The 19,615-nt window shown below is 40.2% G+C and overlaps 2 protein-coding genes across 2 annotated transcripts in view; both read left to right on the top strand.

Annotated features, from left to right (window-relative positions):
* The window catches only part of LOC136872036 (probable cytochrome P450 49a1), a 334,038-nt gene that overhangs the window by 186,768 nt on the left and 127,655 nt on the right, over positions 1–19,615 (top strand). The gene's annotated exons all lie outside the window — the stretch shown is intronic.
* On the top strand, positions 263–19,486 carry LOC137500590 (probable cytochrome P450 12a4, mitochondrial). The gene is made up of 5 exons (XM_068227523.1): positions 263–448; positions 5,867–5,976; positions 6,432–6,548; positions 14,054–14,130; positions 18,996–19,486. Exons 1-5 carry the CDS (start codon positions 413–415, stop codon positions 19,013–19,015), a joined length of 360 nt encoding a protein of 119 aa, XP_068083624.1. The 5' UTR covers positions 263–412; the 3' UTR covers positions 19,016–19,486.

Below are 19,615 nucleotides of genomic sequence, written 5' to 3' on the forward strand. Positions count from 1 at the left end.
GTTCAAGTAGAGTATTAAATGGAAGGTGATAGAAATTTTCCTGAGCTTCTGCAGATGAAAACTGTGAAGGCTTAGATATCTGTTTAGAATACGTAACTGAGCTTCTCTCTGTACTACAATTGTGTGTGTTTGATATTGTCAAAGGGATTCTGGAGGCTAGCCAGTGAGGTCTATTCTTGTTATCTTTGAAACACCTGACCAGCATTAGGGTGGACGAAAATAGGGTCCTGGGAAAACAGTGGCAGTCGCTACTTGAGAAGGATGCTCGTCGCATGTTAAAAAGCGAATAAAGTGGGTCAATTTGCGGTGTTAATCGATAACGAGTGTAACATCTGTGTATTTGAAGTTATATATATAAGAAGATGATGTCTATTGTAGCCATGAACGGCTAAACACGAGGGCAGCTGGCTAAATGTGGCCGGAATCTCTAGGACGACTATTATTACAGGTCTGTGTTTATATTTTGTATTAATATTGTAGTTTAGAATTTGTTTGTCCCAATAACATTTACAGTGCGTGTGTCGAATTAATACTTAATTATGATCAGGCGAATGTGTTACATTTCTGGTCGTCGTGTGAAACTTTTCAGGGCAATAAAATTCACGCCGAGAAACTCTGAAATGCGAAGTTTAAAATATGTGTTAAAATTAATTGAGATTTTGTTCAAACTGTTAAAAGTTAGAAAGGTGACAACGATAATGTAGTCGTATCGTATGAGTTCAGAAATTTTTTGTCGAAATAATAATAATAGTCTAATAATAATAATAATAATAATAATAATAATAATGATAATAATAATAATAATAATATTTACAGCAGGATAAAATGTTTCATTGTTAAAAGTGTTTTTAACAGATCTGTTGAGTAAGATTCGCGCGCGACTCAAAATCCAGTAAAGTCTGATAAAGTTATATTTATTCGTGGGAAGGTAATTTTTGTGACATCGTGTAGTCGGTGATATTGGAAATCACGGTGTGTTATTGTATTCTTGAGGTTCGAAAATTGTAGTAAAAATGAATGAAAAGGATTCTTATAAGATTGTTCGTCACAGGAGTATTGAGGTTTGAAAACTTTTGAAACAGGAAGAAATGGATTGTGCCGGAATGATATGTTGAGAGAATAGTTGTGTAGATGTTGAAGGCATAGGAAGACTGTATTTCATGTATGATGCCGCCGTGATACGTGATGAAGATGAATTTTTGAGACAGGCTATATTTGTAGATGGCGAAGAACTTTTGAGACAGCCTGTATATTAAATGAGATATTTCTGAGGCAGGCTGTAGTGAGATTCCGCTAGCAATCCGGAACAGCTGACCGGGTGAAGGTTGGTTCGAAATGAGTCCTTTGTGACGCACAGTATGATTTCATGTTAAGAACTCCCAGTGGAAAACAATTTCTGTAGAATTTTGTACCTCTTTGCATTTAAGTCCAAATGACGATTTGTGTAAAGTCTTCTTCTTGTGTGAAATAATTAAAATAATTGAAAAATGCTCCGAGAGGAAAGGGCTTTAATGCGTACCGGTATTTTCGCTGATCTGGAGAAGGAAAGAAGGTGATAAGCGTACCTGGGAATAATATGTTGGCCTTGCCGAGTAATTATGAATTCAGCAACTCAACGGAAAGTCATTACAGGAGATCAAAATCATTTATGTTGATAATCAAGCGATAGTGAGAACTGATAGCAAAATGCATTGTTCAAATGATTTCCCGGGTTAGACAAGGCTGTCATTTTTCAGCCTTATTGTTCATAGTTTGCAAGGATAATTTAATGAAAGCTATCAAATAGAAGGTACGAACTGAGTTGGGTAGAAATATTGTAGGTAATTTGGCTATACCGACTGTAACGGAGGTCCACTTTCCCCGACCAGTTAAACTGCGTGTCTTCTATAAGACCATCTATGTAAACAAACTTGAACTGGTGTACTACAAGGTACCTTGGTATTCAACTGTTAGATGTCTCTATTATCGTTTCAATTGCTCCGTCTAGCGGGACGAACTCTGATTATTGTATAAATGAATGCTTATTTTTGCAGTTGGCAAACCTTATGTTTTCGGCATTGATTTATTTATGTATCAAATTCGTCAACACTTCAGCTGGTTCCTTCTTCAATAGTAATCCACCTATCAAAAACATGTGAATATTTTTTCTAGCCAATTTAAATTGGGGGTGTGTACAGGAATCCAGCCTATCAGTAAAGAGTTATGAAACATTTCCTTCAAAAATACTATAAAAGCTGGGTTCTTTAGGGTCGTATTTTCTTAATTGCTCCAGTGTGAGGAGGGTGTGAATAAAGAGGCAGGGGTGCGGCCTGCGTTAGGAAGGCCAATCAACTCAAGGTAATGGCAAAATTTTCATAGCTATGTGATAGCTCCTGCGAATAATTTAATTAATTTTATTTAATGTAAATTTCTAAATTTGGTGGTATAAATGTAGACTTTTCCGCAAGTATGACGACTCTCTCCTATTCCCTACTGGGAAATATATAATGTTGGGTACAAAGAGTGATTACCCTCTGTCGGTTCCCATTCAATTAGGCATGGGGTGACTTAAGTTAGCAAAACTTCTAAATTTCTTTAATCATATTCGGTTTTAATATTTCTTATTTAGTCACTCCGGTGTAGTATAGGTATAGCCTCTGTATCATTGGGCCATAAGTCAAATTAGGGTTTTAACTCTTTCTACAAGGAGGGCAAGTGGTTTGCCTCCTAGCCTGTTGTATACCGTCAGTCATGTTCAACATCTTCTTCTTACATTAAGGCCATTTAGTATGGGCAATCATGCCGCTGTTTATTCGGTAATTGTTTCTGGTGTTAGTTCCCTTAAGGAACAGTGAGTTATAAACTGTTGAGCAATAGATAAGCCCACATAGGTGCTACTTAGTGCAACACTTTAATTGAGGACAACCGATAGGTTGTCAGATGAAACTTTTGTGCGCCATATGAAATTGATGCCTCTGCGAAGCTAGACGAAATTTGAAGCACAGACTTCGCTGTAGTGAAATGATAGGAGCAAATCGTTTTCTGGCAAATTTTATGCCTGCCAAGAGCAATTCAGCTCTTTTCTGTGTAAATTAACATTTGTAATTCTCTCAAGTTTTTGTACCTGATATTCGAAGTTCTAAGTCCACTATGTTGTTAGACCTGACGAGCTCGTTATATGATTTTATTCATTCAGATTTTCTCTCTCTTCTTTCTTTCTTTCTTTCTTTCTTAATCTGCTTACCCTCCAGGGTTGGTTTTTCTTTCGGACTCAGCGAGGGATCCCATCTCTACCGCCTCAAGGGCAGTGTCCTGAAGATTCAGACTCTGGGTCTGGGGATACAACTGGGGAGGATGACCACTTGCTATGCTGAACAGGGGCCTTGCGGGCGACTGGAAGATGGGAAGGGATAGACAAGGAAGAGGGAAGGATGCGGCCTTGGCCTTAAGTTAGGTACCATCCCGGCATTTGCCTGGAGGAGAAGTGGGAAACCACGGACAACCACTTTCAGGATGGCTGAGGTGGGAATCGAACCCACCTCTACTAATTTGACCTCCCGAGGCTGAGTGGACCACGTTCCAGCCCTCGGACCACTTTTCAAATTTCGTGGCAGAGACGGGAATCGAACCCGGGCCTCCGGGGTTGGCAGCTAATCACACTAACCACTACACCACAGGGGCGGACTTTTCCATTTCTCCAATTATAAACTTTAGAAAGAAAAAATTTCAAAATATGCTGCGTTAAGTTTTGCTGTAGTTAATTTCTTGCTCTCCCATTCACCCTTGGCGCTTCTTATGTCTTTGTAATCCAGGAAATCCCCGGATCACAGATAACGTGACATAATAGCAAGCTGCGTATAAAATTTCAGCATGATACGGAAATTAGCATTTTCAACATTAAAAAGATGTCTGTTTAGGAAGAAACTTAAGAGAACTGTGTTTCAGTGCAGAGAAGAAAGGAGTTCAGCAGATGAAACAATTCAATCACCTGAATAGGATGTTTTTCTTACTAAATGGTAGCACCGTAAACGAAATCGAACGAACGTGTAGTAAAACTCGTAGTTGCGACACGTGTGAACAAAATTACTTTGTGTCACAACTTCACGGGAGAGCCGATCAAAGTCTACGTCTTATGAATATGATCAAGACACTGCCATTTAATGCTTCTTGTGGTATATAATGATCCTAGCTCCACGATTTACCGAAAAACCCATTCCGAAACATCTATAGACATTAAAAGTAGCGAGCGGTGCTGAGTGGCTCAGACGGTTGATGCGCTCGCCTTCTGACACCAACTTGGCAGGTTCGATCCTGTCTCAGTCCGGTGGTCTCTGAAGGTGCTCAAATACACCAGCATGGTGTCGGTAGATTTACTGGGACGTAAAATAAGTCTTGCAGGACAAAATTCCGGCACATCAGCGTCTCCGAAAACTGTAAAAGTAGTTACTGGGACGTAATGCAAATAAAATTATTATTATTATTATTATTATTATTATTATTATTATTATTATTATTATTATTATTATTATTATTATTATTATTATTATTATTATTATTATTATGAAAACCAGCGTCCTATATAAACTAACGATTCAAGTCCACGGCACCAACGAAACAACGATCGTATCAGTTATTAAGCGCATATTTAAAAAATGATTGACTAGTATTATGTCTCCATTTTTAACGTCCATTATTTAAGTATTTTACTTGGTTATGTGCATGTGAGGACAGTCAGACATTTTCATGTAACGTTTCTGAAAGAGTTAATATAAGGGACGATCAAAGATTTTCCGTTCGACGGCCGTACAGTCCTGATCTTGATGCCAATCGGGCAAAGTCGCTGTGAGTAATGAGGCACTCATCCCACCCCCGCACCAGGTTGAAGGTCCCCGTGTGGTAAAACACCGCGTCTTGCTGCGTGAAGAAGTACATAACCGCCGGGTGCACATCCTCCTCCGACAGGAAGCGTCGACACTTCAAGGCCTTTTTGAGGGGGATCGATGCGTGATAATCACATGGAGAGATATCAGAACTATAGGGTGGGTGCTCGAGTGTCCCCCACTTGTGTTGGCCTAACTTCTGCTTGAAGACCTTTGCGGTATAGGGACGGGCGTCTTGTGTCGAAACGCGACCCTCATGAAACTTGGTGCACTATTTCACAACGGTGGTTTTCGACAGGCATGTTGCTCCATCCACAGTCTTCATTCACCGATGGATGTCCACCGGTGTTTGTCCTTTGGCAGCCAAGAACAGAATAACAACACGTTGGTCCTGTTTGGACGCATTAGGTAGTAACGTCGCCATAGCCCACGTGGCTGCATTTAACGCACGCACTTCGACAGGACACGACTGCTACACTAATCCCTTTGCCTACATGTCCGTGATTATATACCCGCATCGGAGTCGCGCTACGTTGCATGCACGCCCTCTAATGGTAACTTCTTATAATGCCTTATACAAAGCACAGGTTGAAAGTAATTAAACTTATTTTGTATTCATAATTTCATGGTTTCTCCATTGAAACAATATTGGTTACTTCATTTTAAACTTTTTGAAATATACGTAGATCTATAGTTTATAGGACTTTTTTTGTTGCATTGAACACGGAGGAACGTAAACGATTTTGTGTTGTTAACGTTTGTATATAACACTGGAAAAACTATTGCATGGTAAGCATATAAACATTTACATGAAAGCATGAAAGTAAACTGATGAATATTTAATTTCTATTAAATTTTACTAGTATGGGTTGCGTGTGCAATATCAGTGTTATCCATGAAGAATATGCCATATAGTTTCCAGTGTTTAACGGATTTTCGAAACGTTCTTAAGGTGCACCGTATACTTTCTATTATCTAATTCATTATAACGAGAATCTCTGTTCCAGGTTTTCAGAAACGAGGGACAATGGCCAGTGGTAGCATTCTTCGATTCCATTTTAAAGTATCGACATGAACTGCGACGCGATTTCTTCAAAGGAGTTGTAGGAGTAATCGCGTAAGTTGTACATCATTTGAACTTATCGTCAGCTACACGGAATGTCAATTGGAAGAAGTCCAAAATAAATAAATGGAAGTATTAAATTTATAGTTTTAGAGAATTAACCTGCATGTTAAAACGTACCTTCTGAGATCTGTTAAATCCGAATTAGGTACTGTCTTTTGAAGGTAAATTTTATTGTTTCAAGAAGCATGTAGGTGCAGAACATCCAAGTGGTATTTTTCCTGTAATCTCACAAAAGCAGTCATTATTCGATTCCCGTCCAGTTTATGTGCAATTTTGAACTTTAAATTCCATTTCGGTGGTTTGTGTTTCACGGAAATGTTGAGGTGCATGGTCCATTGAGGTTTCATAAAACTGATCAATATCATTATCACCAACACCGCCACATTTAATGGACGAAGTGAAAATTCATTCATCAATTATTTAATATGATTTCCTTTTTATTACAGCCAAGGAAAACAATGGCACGATTTTAGAACCACCGTTAACCCGGTTATGATGCAACCACGAGCCACCAAGTTTTATGTTGGACCAATAGACAAGGTGGCTAAAGAATTCATTCAGAGGTAAGACTGAAAACGTTCTTATATTTATTAAATAATAAATCATCCTGCCTGCAATGAGGAACAAAATGCAATCAAAAGTAAGTTTGCCTACAATGCGAATTGACATATACAAAGGCGAATTGACATACAGTACCGGTCAAAAGTTTAGGACCACATTAAAAAATCACGAAGTTCCATCTAGAACCTACAATTGTGCTACTAGACCTCTGTATTTTTCCCCTGAGCTCTTGCATTTAATATGATATACGTCACCTGATTTCAGTGATTTACGCCAAATTTTGTATAAGTTATATATTTTTAACTGTTGGAAGGTCACATCAGAAAGTCAACATTTTGGAAGTATTATGTACTGTGTCATGTAATTGGTTTCAAGTATCACCACCAAGCTTCTTTTATAGACTTAGCAATAGTTATGGGTCGTTTTAGTATAAATATAAAAATTCCGAAAAAAATGCGGCACCCATTTTGGTGCGTTTATATTTTTTTCAAACCAGCGCTAAAATGGTCAATTTTTCCTTGTATTTGTCACAGGTCTCAGTGAGAGCTATCGGCATCAGAATGTGTTCTTGGATGCCATCTGCAGAGTGCAAATGAAACTATCAGTGCAGATAAGTTTGACGACGATAGCTCGTCCTGAGACCTTGGGCCATACGATACATGACAAAGGCAAAGAAAAATCAACGATTTTGGCCCTGGTTAAAAATAAATAAAACACGCCAAAAACCAGTGCCGCACATTTTCGGAATTTTTATATTTCAACTAAAATGGCCCCCACCTATTGGTAAGTCTGCAAAAAAATCTTGGTGGTGATACTTGCAACTAATTAGCCTACATTACACAGTACATTATATTACCAAAATTATTTTTTGGTGTGACATTCCAAGAGTTAAAAATTAATAACTTCTACAGTATTTGGACTAACTCCATGAAATCAGGCGACATATATTCTATTGGACGTGAGACCTCAGAAATAAAATTACAGAGATCTAGTGGCACAATTTTAGGTTCTGGATGACATTTCGTGATTTCTTTATGTGGTCCTAAACTTTTGACCGGTACTGTATACTATATACAAGAATTTGTGGTGGTTGCAGGGTAGGCTTTGGGCTACAAGTTGCCACGGCTGATCCATGGTGGGAACTTTCTGCATTCCGACCCCCCAACCAAGCAAAGAATGGATGGCCACGGATGTACACCTTATCCACACATCCCCATGACAACCACAAATCACCTGGCGTGACGGCGTCACCGCCGAGGAGACCCGCCTCCCCCCATCAGGGGACGAATGAAAACAATTTAGTACAAATAGTCGTTCCAGGGTCGGGGAGCGCAGGGACGGGATGGCCACAATTCCGTGCGTCTACAATTCTGCATTCTAACTCTTCAACCGAACAGAGGAGCGGGGGATAGGCTTTGCCGTGGCTCTATATATCTGCATTGGGGGACGGAGAGGGTCTGGTCCCCTCTGTTAGCTGACCTGAGATTGGTACGCAGTGGTTTTCCATTCTCCTGCACTAAGAGGAATGCCGGAACCGCTGCCAGTATAGGACTCGGCTGCCACTCAAACACCTTCAGCACACGTTATATGAAATATCCCTGGCCAGAGAGAGAGAGGGCGTTGCGCTCTCAGTTTGTCCGCCATCCACTTCAGGAGAAAAATGTAAATCTACATACGGTTACGTTAGGGTTGAATGCAGAGTAGCCTTTGACCTACAAGTGGCCACGGGCCAGCTCTGCACTCCAACCGACCAACCGAGAACAGGACTAGTTGCCCCGGCTCTATTGGGTGCTCTTCAACTTTGAATTCGGGAGACGGCGAGGGGCTGGTACCCACCGTCGCTGTCATGGATTTCCATTCACGTGTACTAAAGCTAATACCGGAACAATTCCTAGTGTAGACCACCGCCGCCAAACCCTAACCTTCACCACACATCTTCTTCACGCAAATATCCTTGTGCTTTAAACAAGGCATCAAATCAATCAATCAATCAATCAATCAATCAATCAATCAATCAATCAATCAATCAATCAATCAATCAATCAATCAATCAATCAATCAATCAATCAATCAATCAATCAATCAATCAATCAACCAATCAATCAATCAATCAATCAATCAATCAATCAATCAATCAATCAATCAATCAATCAATCACTACTGATTTTAATTTATGGCAGTCGCGCAGGTGGCAGATTCTCTATATGCTGTTCCCTAGCCGTTTCTTAAATGATTGCAAAGAAATGGAAATTTACTTAACATCTCCCTTGGTAAGTTATTCCAACCCCTAACTCCCCTTCGCACAAACAAATATTTGCCCCAATTTGTCGTCTTGAATTCCAACTTAATCTTTATATTGTGATCTTTCCTAGTTTAAAAAACACCACTCAAATTTATTCGTCTACTGATGTCCTCCCACGCCATCCCCCCACTGACAGCTTGGAACGTACCACTTAGTCGAGTAGCTCGTCTCCTTTCTCCCAAGTCTTCCCAGCCAAAAATTGTAACATTTTTTTAACGCTACTCCTTTGTCGGAAATCGCCCAGAACAAATCCAGCTGCTTTTCTTTGGAATTTTTCCTGTTCTAGAATCAAGTAATCCTGGTGAGGGTCCCATACACTGGAACCATACTCTAGTTGGGGTCTTACCAGAGAGTTACACGCCCTCTCCTTTACATCCTTACTACAACCTCTAAATGCCCTCATAACCATGCGCAGAGATGTGTACCCTTTATTTTTACAATCATATTTATGAGATTACCCCAACGAAGATCTTTCCTTATATAAGACCTTTCTCACAAGCCTGCCGTAGCTCTTCAGAGTGCAGAATGATAACAAAGTAGTAGTAGTAGTTGTTGTAGTAGTAATAGTATCTGCCCGAAGATTGTTTGGTTGCATTCCTCAATGTCGCTTCGCTAACCTTTCAATATCGTATTATCTATTCCTACTCACATCTACTCTAAAACGTATATCATATTCTTGAACTGCCTCCCCCAACTAACCATACCGTCTCTAGTTACCCCCAGAACCATCTGGACAAGTGTTAAGTGTCTCACCCGAAGCCCTATTTTTCCATCATTGTCCGTTGATCCGATTTTTTTTACCAACACAGGATGTTCTAAAACATTAATTCACACTCCTGGGGCGTATAGAGTGTACTGAATAGACGGAGTTTCGAATAGGAAACCATGTCAGGAAATGTAATAGTTCCTGAGCAACAGGAAATACTTTTAAATAGTTTTTCTTAATTATTCTGCTAAGTGAAGGAGCGATATTCATTATTTTGGGGGCTCTATAATTCTAACTAACCAACATTCACTAATTTAGGAAGAATATCCAGTGTCAAGGGGGATATAAAGAAACTTTTTAAGCGGTATTTCCGAATACCCCGTAAATGTAAATGTGCTTTTATTTTACATTTTTACAATTAGCTTTACGTAGCACCGACACAGGTAGGTCTTATGACAATCATGGCATCAAAAACGTCTAGGGTTGGGAAGGAGGCGATTATGGCCTCAACTGAGGTACACGTGCGGAATTTGCTTAGTGTGAAAATGGGAAGCCACGGAAATTCATCCTCAGGTCTGAAGACATTAGGGTTCCCGAATGCAAACTAATAGATTACGTAACCCAAGTCGTACAGCTACATGAGGTCGGTTGTAAATGTTCTCCTCTACACAGGAGCACACGACACACAAAACCCCTCATACACTAATTTCTAATGAGCAAATATTCGATTTACGTTCGCTCATTTTATCTTACGACAAGGTTTTCTGTTTGCAATGATTTACATGATTATTTCTCTAAGGATGTGCCGCAGAAACAGTATACATATAAACACAAAAAACACAGAAAAGAGTGTATTTAATTCGGTAATGTTATTTATTAACGTTACAGAACTTGAGAGGTGTATTAGAAACTGTAAAAAAGTATAAATATTCTGTTAGAAATGACGGAGGGAAATTAGTTGTTTACGAGTACTTTTGAACGGTTGTTCGCTAAAGGGAAACACTCCTGTAATCTTAATCTAGGGAAAAATATATTCTGATTCTTATTTCAATTTTTGGCTTGTACCAAGAAACACTGTAAAAACTGGTACGTTTTTGAAAACGTAATAATATATAAAGGTTAAGAGAGATGGACGTACCTTTTGAACGTCCCAGTTATTGGAATACTCTTCCCTAAGGTTAATTCCTAAGAGTTGGAAGTAATTCTAAAGCAGGCCGGATGTGCCGCACTACGTTTGCATACCATCATTTGTGTTTAAAATTTATTTTCGACTTCTATTCCTTCCCTACCGACCTCGCAGTTGGGGTACCGAGCCTGAGTCTTACCCAGATGCCCCGGGTCCCATTCCCCCCTAAGTTAGTTATGCGGGCCCTGTCCAAAAAACAAGAATAGCGACCAAGAGGTTATATAGCGCTGACCAATTGTCTGCTGGTAATCAGCAGGCCTTAGGGCTGAGCAGCGGTCGCCTGGTTGGGCTGACCATGTATCTCCTTTTAACCTGCAGGTTTTCGGGCTGAACAGTGATCTCCTAGTAGGACAGTGCCTATCAGGTCTGTAGCACATGTGGTAAAAGGAGTCCTTCTCTAAGACTATATCTATGCCATTCAGATGGATTACAGTGAGTGACAAGTGAATAATAATCAATAAAATACATCATTGAAGATTATTCTTGGAAGTTATGAGCGGTTTCTGGATGACAATGAAATCAATTAGAAACTATATAAAATACCAGCTGTAGTACCCGGCGTTGCCCGGATAGTTTTTTAATGTTTACCTTCAAGATTTGAATTACTTGTTAATTAGGTCTGAAGTGATTTTTGTAGAATTCCTTATTGAGATGCTGATTGATGTTATATGACCTATTATGTCGTTTCAAAGTTATTTTTATGTGTTCGATTACATTATTTCATTTTCGAGTAAAACTTTGTCCATGCGGAAGCCCGAATTGTTTGAGAAGTATTTGATCCTTTCATAAAATAATGAGTGATAATTCTATGTACTTAACTTTTGCGCTCTAGATGTAGTGTACATGGTTCTTTCATTACGACTGTCACCAGTTAGCCTTGCGAACCCAAAATCTGTGGATTCAATACTAATCTCTGTCATTTTAGACTATGAACTTTTCACTCCATATCAGCCCCGTTCCGTTCGTGGCTAAACGTGGATTTGAACGGTATTCAGAGTGTCACAATTCATCTCAGCGACACAAAAACAATGGATTAGTAATGAAAACCGGTTATTGTCCATTATTTTATTCACTTTTGCAATGCCTCATTCTTAGTAGGTACACAAATATAAAGCAAACATATTTATATGTACAAAGTAAATGGAAAATATCCTCATATGAAGAATTCAACTCCTTCCTCACTTCTTTTCAACCCCCCCCCCTCCTCCACCCCACTTCACCGCTTAAGGGCAGAAGTACATGAATGGAATGGAAATTTTTAAATAAGTATTTTGCTCTTACTTTGAAAAGCGCGCCTTCCTGAAGAAGAATATGTATGATTTATATGCATTTTTATTTTATTTCACAAAGAAATTAAGAATAGTGTGAAGCCTTGTTTTTGCCACGCCACAATTTTCAACCTCCACTGTTGACATACTTAGTCAACCATAATTTCTTAACTAATTGCACGAAGATCTTGTGAGATGGCTCATTTCAGAAATTGGTACTTCCCGCGTGTCGTGAACAAAAGACTGCACACGGACGCAGTGAAATGAACGTGTTTGTTTTTGTTATTACATGAGGTAAACATACTCCTAAAGTTGTGAATTGTAACTCTTAGAACGTCTTTCGTAGAATGTGTGGTATTTAAAACATGTAAATTGCCACGAATTAAGAATTTCAACAAGAAACAACACCATAAAGGCAACAGATACAGGAAAAGTACACTGAATATTAGTTCGAGTCCAGTGCAAGGCAATAATGCATATTCTAACCCCACAAATACAATAGACTCGTGTGCTTCAAGTGCGTCAAAGAGAAAGACTTGTTATCTTTCAGAGGAAAACAAGAACAAAATGATTGTTCTGGTGGCAGTGTAACATTACATTTAGATATTGCTAGCAGAAGTACCCGTTCTTCGTACGGGTTATCAGAAAGTGGCTTTAGTTACTCATACTATCGGTGTGACTGACTTCATTAGATACTTATATCACTGGTGTATTTACTTAAGTAAGTTACGTAGAAATTATTTGTCATGTTTGGAATTACAGTGTATCATCTTTTTTTCATGGGGCCTCTAAATATTAGTTCCTTTTTAGAGTCGACCTCTTAGATCTTTTGCTACCATATGTTTCCTTCATTCTTACCTAGATATACTGTATATATTATGCTCCCTTCACAAAGCCGCAGGTTTACTGTAAGTATAATTCCGCTAGATAGTACCACAAATAAATAAATATTATTGAATATATTTGTTTGATCCGACATTTCGTAACTATTACTAATGATCAAGAAAATACGCGATGCATAAAAGAAACTACTATAATTATCGAGAATTATAAATCTCAGGGCTGTCACTCATGTCGCACATCATATAATGAATCTGAGTATAAATGTTGAGAAATTTTTTCAAGTCATTTTTAAAGTCTGTAACATCTTCATTGTCCTTCCTTGACAATATTATGTACAGGATATAGGTTGTTTTCATGGTTACAATGATCGTAAAAGTGGACCAAAGTATCGGCACTAATAACATCAGTGATCCTACTGCTGCATGATTTGATACAAAATAGTTTAAACTATAGGCAACAGACTCCGCAAAATGCTGAAACCTAAGCCAGTACGTAAAAACGGATTAATGTTGGCAACCGCTGGTCGCTGCACTACGGAGATTTAAGGGGCTATTATTTTTATACTTTACTCGCTTTCCATCCCCGCCCAAAGGAGTGCTATGAGCGTCTTACACAACAGTTTATTTTTCCAGATAGTAAGTTATATGTGTATCAATTTTGGTTGGCAGTTATGCCCAAATGTACATGCAAAATCTAGGTGCTGTAGAATCATGGAGCTGACGTTGCCATGGTTACGGCCGTTCGTTTCTTTATCCGATTCCTAGAGCAGGGGTAGTGTGGTTCCAATATCTCCATAACGGCAGTTTTTAGGGCCTTAAAACATGGTTATCGTGCCCGAAGGGTTTACGGTGTTTTGTTCTTTGCGTCAAGGGGCTAAAAATGAGCTTAGTCTCGTCCTTGTACAACAAATTCGATTTCGCCTATATTAGCCTATTATTTTAATATTTTTATATCTCCCTCCATCGCCCCCCTCGAATTGTTTTGAAAATAAAATACAGCCCATGTTACTCACTGGCAATGTAGCTTTCTATAAGTGAAGTAATTTTTAAAATCGGTTCCGTAGTTTTTGAACCTACAAATACAAATGTTTCCTCTTTATAATATTAGTATAGAAAATTGTGGTTTACAAGTTAAGTAATTGAACGTAAGATATTCTGTCTGCTTGTTACTAACTATATTTCATTTTATTTTCCGGTCCAAAGAATGAAGGATCTACGAGACAAGAATGGACAGCTGCCTGATGACTTCATGGGTCACATGTTTCGATGGGCATTAGAATGTAAGTATACCTCTCATATAATGTGTTTCACTACGACCAGCTAGTGCAATTTGAAGTCCTTGCTAACACTCATAACAAACGCATTCCAAGTGCAAGGGTAAATAATGTATATGTGGATTTTTATGAGATCTTTCCCCTGGCCAGAGAGAGGGCGTAACCCTCTAGGTGGCCCGCCCCACCCCTTCAGAGTGGGGACTGAAAGCATTTATAGTAGTAGTATACCTTTCCGTGTGCAGTTAACAAGCAGTCTGTTAATGACAGGAGTAACAAGATCCCACTGAGCTAGTGGCTGCGCGGTTTGAGTCACGTAAATATCTGCTAGCGTTCGGAAGATAGTGGGTTTGAACCCCACTGTCGGCAGCCATGAAGATGCTTCTCCGTGCTTTCGCATTTCAATACCAGGCAAATGCTGGTTCTGTACGTTAATTAAGGCCACGATCGCTTCCTTCCCACTCTCCACTCTTGCCTATCCCATCGCCGCCATAAGACCTATCTGTTGTAGAGCGATGAAGAACAAATTGTAAACAGAAATTGTAACAGGGTCTACGCTGGAATAGGCGATAAACAACGTCAGAGTAGTTGTTTCAAGTGATTTACACCGACAGGCGTTGCACGTTCTCCTCCAAGTGCGATAAATTTTAATTAAAATGGTGGAGTGTTGTAAGCACCGTCACCTTCATGCTTTTTTTTCGTAGAGGAGAGAATCACCCTGCATGTGCATATTAATACACTGTTCAGCACTTGAATTATAAGTACCTGGTTTGTAGCGTGTAGCACCCCCATTCACCCTGATGACGACATCAATGCGGCGTGACAGACACTCCGCAAAGTACCGGAGGAGAGATGAGTCATACTGCTCCACGACGTTCGCACAGCCTCCCATAATTCACAGATAGTTCGGAGGAGGGTCAACGGCACGCATATCTCTCTTCATAGCATCCTGAATGTGATGAATAGGACAGCGGTCGGGTTACCTTAGAGACTAGAGAAGCATTTTCATATACAAGGAGTGTTCATCGAACCAATCAACATCAGTTCGAGAGGAACAGGGCGGTGCATTGTCTTACAGTGCGTTGCAGGTGAACAAATGGTTGGATATAATTAGACACCACGTTCCTTTATCGGTGGTTGGTGAAGGAGGTTACCAGATGTTTCAGAGATCCCATTTCATCCCACGATGATACAACGACCTCTGACTTGAAAAGGACCCTTCTGACAAAAGAACATATTACCTGGGGTCTTTGTTGATGCACTCATATGCTGCCGTGGGTATGAACAAAATGGTACCACGATTCGTTTTTCCAGGCGATGTTTGTCTAAGTCTTCAGAGTTCAGTGGTGGTGTTCCTGTGCCAATGTCATTCTTTGTGCCTTGTAATGTGTCATGAACAAAGGTACCTAAGTGGGACAGTGACTTTTGTACTTTACTGCGAGGACGTGGTCCTGGAGGTGCTCAAACGCCCACGTTATCCAGCTTTGGATCTGCGAGTAACCTGTTGCACTGTTACCGTCTACCCGCTCTTACCTCCCAAGCCAGTTGATGGTTACTCCTGTCAACAACCCATTCTGTTCTACGACACTTCACCATGGTGATAGTAAAAAATCTACGTGCTCATAGCACACTCTCGTCATGGTGGACCATGCAATGTTCATTGCATGCACTACTTCGGAGATGGAATAGCCCAAACGTATGGGCACCGACAATCTGGCTGCAAACAAATGGGAGATCCGTGGATTACTAGTCATTTGCTCACCACCGGTTAATCACGTGGCCAGTACAAGATCTGACGATATTGCAGTTATGCACCAAACTGAAGTATTACATTCGCTGGGCGACCACAGCACAATTTAACAAAACGACAGCCATATCTAAGTGTATGTCAATTAGTGTGGTACTTTCGTCGTTTCGTGGAACAAGACAGCATGGAGAGCGACCCATCACGAGTGACGTCACCGCGCTGAAGCTTCGTTACTCCCTGCACAGCCAACTTGACAGGAGAGACCCTGCTGTAGTTACCGGAACGGTTACTAGGCTAGACGGTAGGGATCAAGCGTAGGCTCGCTTTGGCTGGTGACGTCATGTGGCCTCCACTGCCGGACTTGCAGTGAACACGACCCATTGTAATTTTGCGTTTCTGTTAATGATTTGCTTATGTTTATTTAACCACTTGATTAATATTTTTCCATTTTGTCAAATATAATTGCCAGTTGTTATGTGTAGATAATTATGTTGTAATTTATTTTAGTATTTTTCAGAGCACTGCAAGTAATATAATAACATTGCTTAACACGAACAATTCTAGTAGCTTTCTCATAACTAAATTATCTTTCGCCACGCAAATAAAGTATTTACGTTTCGGTTTTCGTATTTTCTATCCATCCAGTGGTTTTAGAACGATTTTATACGCAGTTTTATTTCTAAAACTACTTACTAAAAATAAACATGACCAGTCGCACGGGATGCTTTTTACCGCTGTTTTGGCGGATTGTTAGTAATAAGTAGTATTGTATAAACTAACATATTATTGTATAAGTAATTATTTATAAATGTGTACTGGCCGGTGGAATGTTGGTGAAAAGCCCCTGAAGAAACGTCAACCTCTTCCATCATGTTAGGGGTCACTCGTCTTCAGGAGAAAGAGGCTCCCCGTGGTGAAAAGTAATTCGAATAATTTGTCTAGAGCATGATTTTGTTACTCTATACAATTCCCATAGGCACTTTTTAAGCTGTTTGTGCCACACACGTGGACACGGGAGTTTAGGACGTCAAATCCATTATTAACAGTGATTACAGTCTCTCCTACATAGCTGAGCTCTGGAAAGTTGTGGCATATTGCTTTACCCACAGTCAGTGATAACAATTCAGCGGCTTTCTATACATTTTGCCTCTCCGTTCCAGTCACAAGAATATCCTTCATTGAAAGAGTATGCGCGTATTGCAGGTCTTCGCCCTCACTTTGCATTTCAATTAATTTTTGAAATGCTTCTTTTGTAACAGATTGCCCACGTTTCGGTTGATATCCTTCCGCAGTAATTCAAGTGCATGAGGCACATCGCAAGAAAACCACATGGTACGTTCTTTACTTGATGGATTTTCCAGCGAGGGTTGTCCAACGAAATACTCAGATTAGTCATACATTTCCTATTTGAAGGTCTCATATCAGATACAACTGCTCTAACTTCAAATACAGTGGTTTTTAAGACTTGAATTACTTCTACTAACAGTTCTCTTGACATCGCTGTATCAAAGTTGTAGTAGATAGGTTGTATCCACTTTTGAGCTAAACTTCTCATTACAATGACTTGGACATCATGCTGTCCTCTAATCATTTCTTCATTTTACCGGGTGAGTTGGTTGTGCGGTTAGGGGCGCGCGGCTGTGAACTTGCATCCGGGAGATAGTGGGTTCGAACCCCACTGTCGGCAGTCCTGAAGATGGTTTTCCGTGGTTTCCCACTTTCACACCAGGCAAATGTTGGGGCTGTATCTTAATTAAGGCCACGGCCGCTTCCTTCCAAATCCTAGGCCTTTCCTGTCCCATCGTCGTCATAAGACCTATTTGTGTCGGTTCGACGTAAAACCACTAGCAAAATGAAAGAACATTTCTTCATTTTGATCAAAGCACAAGTCGTTGTTAACCTTCATTTCATCAAAGCTGAGAACATCTCTTTCAAAATTTGTAAGAAGACTTGACTGTATTTTTAAGATATTAATGCTCAACTCAATGAATCCAGGAGAAACAGAGAACTTTCTTAGTCGTCGTTTGATTGTAACTTCATAAGGGAGAGGGTAATTAATCAGGTCTCTAACAAAACACAATGCTGTATATGATATATACCGAGCGACTTGGCCGTGCGGTTAGGAGTGTGCAGCTGTAAGCTCGCACCATGCACTGTCGGCAGCCCTAAAGATGGTTTTCCGTGGTTTCCCATTTGCACAACAAGAAAATGCTGGGGCTGTACCTTAATTAAGGCCACGGCCGCTTCCTTCCTATGCCTAGGACTATACTGTCCCATCGTCGCCATAAGACCTATCTGTATCGGTGCGACGTAAAGCAAATAACAAAAAAATGTTATAGACCGTAAGGTGACTGACTGCCTTAGCAATGTCCTCAGATGACCAGCTTGAGGTTCTGCCGTTTACTAAAGCTTGCTGTTGACTTTTAGAAAAAAGTACCCTCAAAAACTTGAAAAATTAATTTTTAATTTTATTACCTCGGTATTAGCTGCACTAAGACGGTCCTGAAGATCCTTATTTTGCTGTTTTAAGTCACAGTTTCCTAGTCTAATTAACTCCAATTCAGCAGTCACTTCAACAATTTTCTCAACACGGAAACATTGATGTTTACTTTTGTTATCTAATTCCTTACTGAAGATTGCATTATTAAAATTTTCTGCTTCAATTGATGCCTGCAATCGTAAAATTTCCCATATCTCCTTACGATGATTTCGCTTTTGTGCCCTTATTTCACGATCTTTACTGGACTGACACGCCAAATCATTATCTACTACTCAGTGGCAAATATATGTGGTTCTGCGTCACGCTTTAAGTTACGTCTAATTGGAAGGTTTAATAACTAACTCTTCAAGTCCCTTATGTAGTCCGAGTCGTCGAAGTGTACAGGGCACACACGAGCATTTTCAACAGTAAACGAATCAGCCCGTTTACAGGCATTAATCCACTTTAATTTAATGCAACTGTTCTATGGAAAACGATGACATTTCATGTATAAGTGCTGGTGTCTGTCGTGATTAAAGCAACCAGCGATAGCACAACACACCATGGCACAGCAGGGAAAAATTAAACTCTTACACTGTTACGAAGGTAAACACCATCAGAAGATTAATGGAGCTCTGTTTGTTTTAGCGAACTTGGGGACCGCGTGACGTCAGGAGGCGTGGCCTGCTACTGCGCACCCAAGTGATGACCCCTACCGTCTAGTCTAGTAACCGTGGTTACCGGCATCGGCCGTCACGTCACTGACGTCCTCGAAGGCAGCAGAAACGACGAGAATCGAAAAATGGGAACCTTCCATATTCAGAGGTTTCCATTGGATTTTAGTGCCCGATACATCTCGAAGGGTCGCCCAGGTATATAAGGCATGTGAGACCTGCAGCAATGAGTTAGTGGTACAGTTGGTATTGTTGATTCAGTGAGAAATAGTTGATCTTCATTAGTGAGTTGAGTGCCTGCAGTCCGATAGTGAGCTGACGGCCTGTGCAGTATTCGTTCTGCTTGTCCGTCACCGTGTGGGCACTCTTGGACCACTAGCTGTGTAGTGAATGTTGAGCGTTGAAGCGGTGTGGAAGAGAACACTGGATATCGGCAGCGGGACAGGGAACGGAGGTCCTAATTGAGTGAACGAGCAGTGTACGTCATCCTTAACTGCGAGGTTGACGTGTGCAGGCTGTGAACTCAGGACCGTGATAGTAGCAACGATATTAACTATGTGACTGCGTGAGTCTGTGATCTAATGCACGAAGACC

This window comes from Anabrus simplex, chromosome 4, assembly GCF_040414725.1.
Source record: "Anabrus simplex isolate iqAnaSimp1 chromosome 4, ASM4041472v1, whole genome shotgun sequence".
Taxonomy (NCBI): Eukaryota; Metazoa; Arthropoda; class Insecta; order Orthoptera; family Tettigoniidae; genus Anabrus; species Anabrus simplex.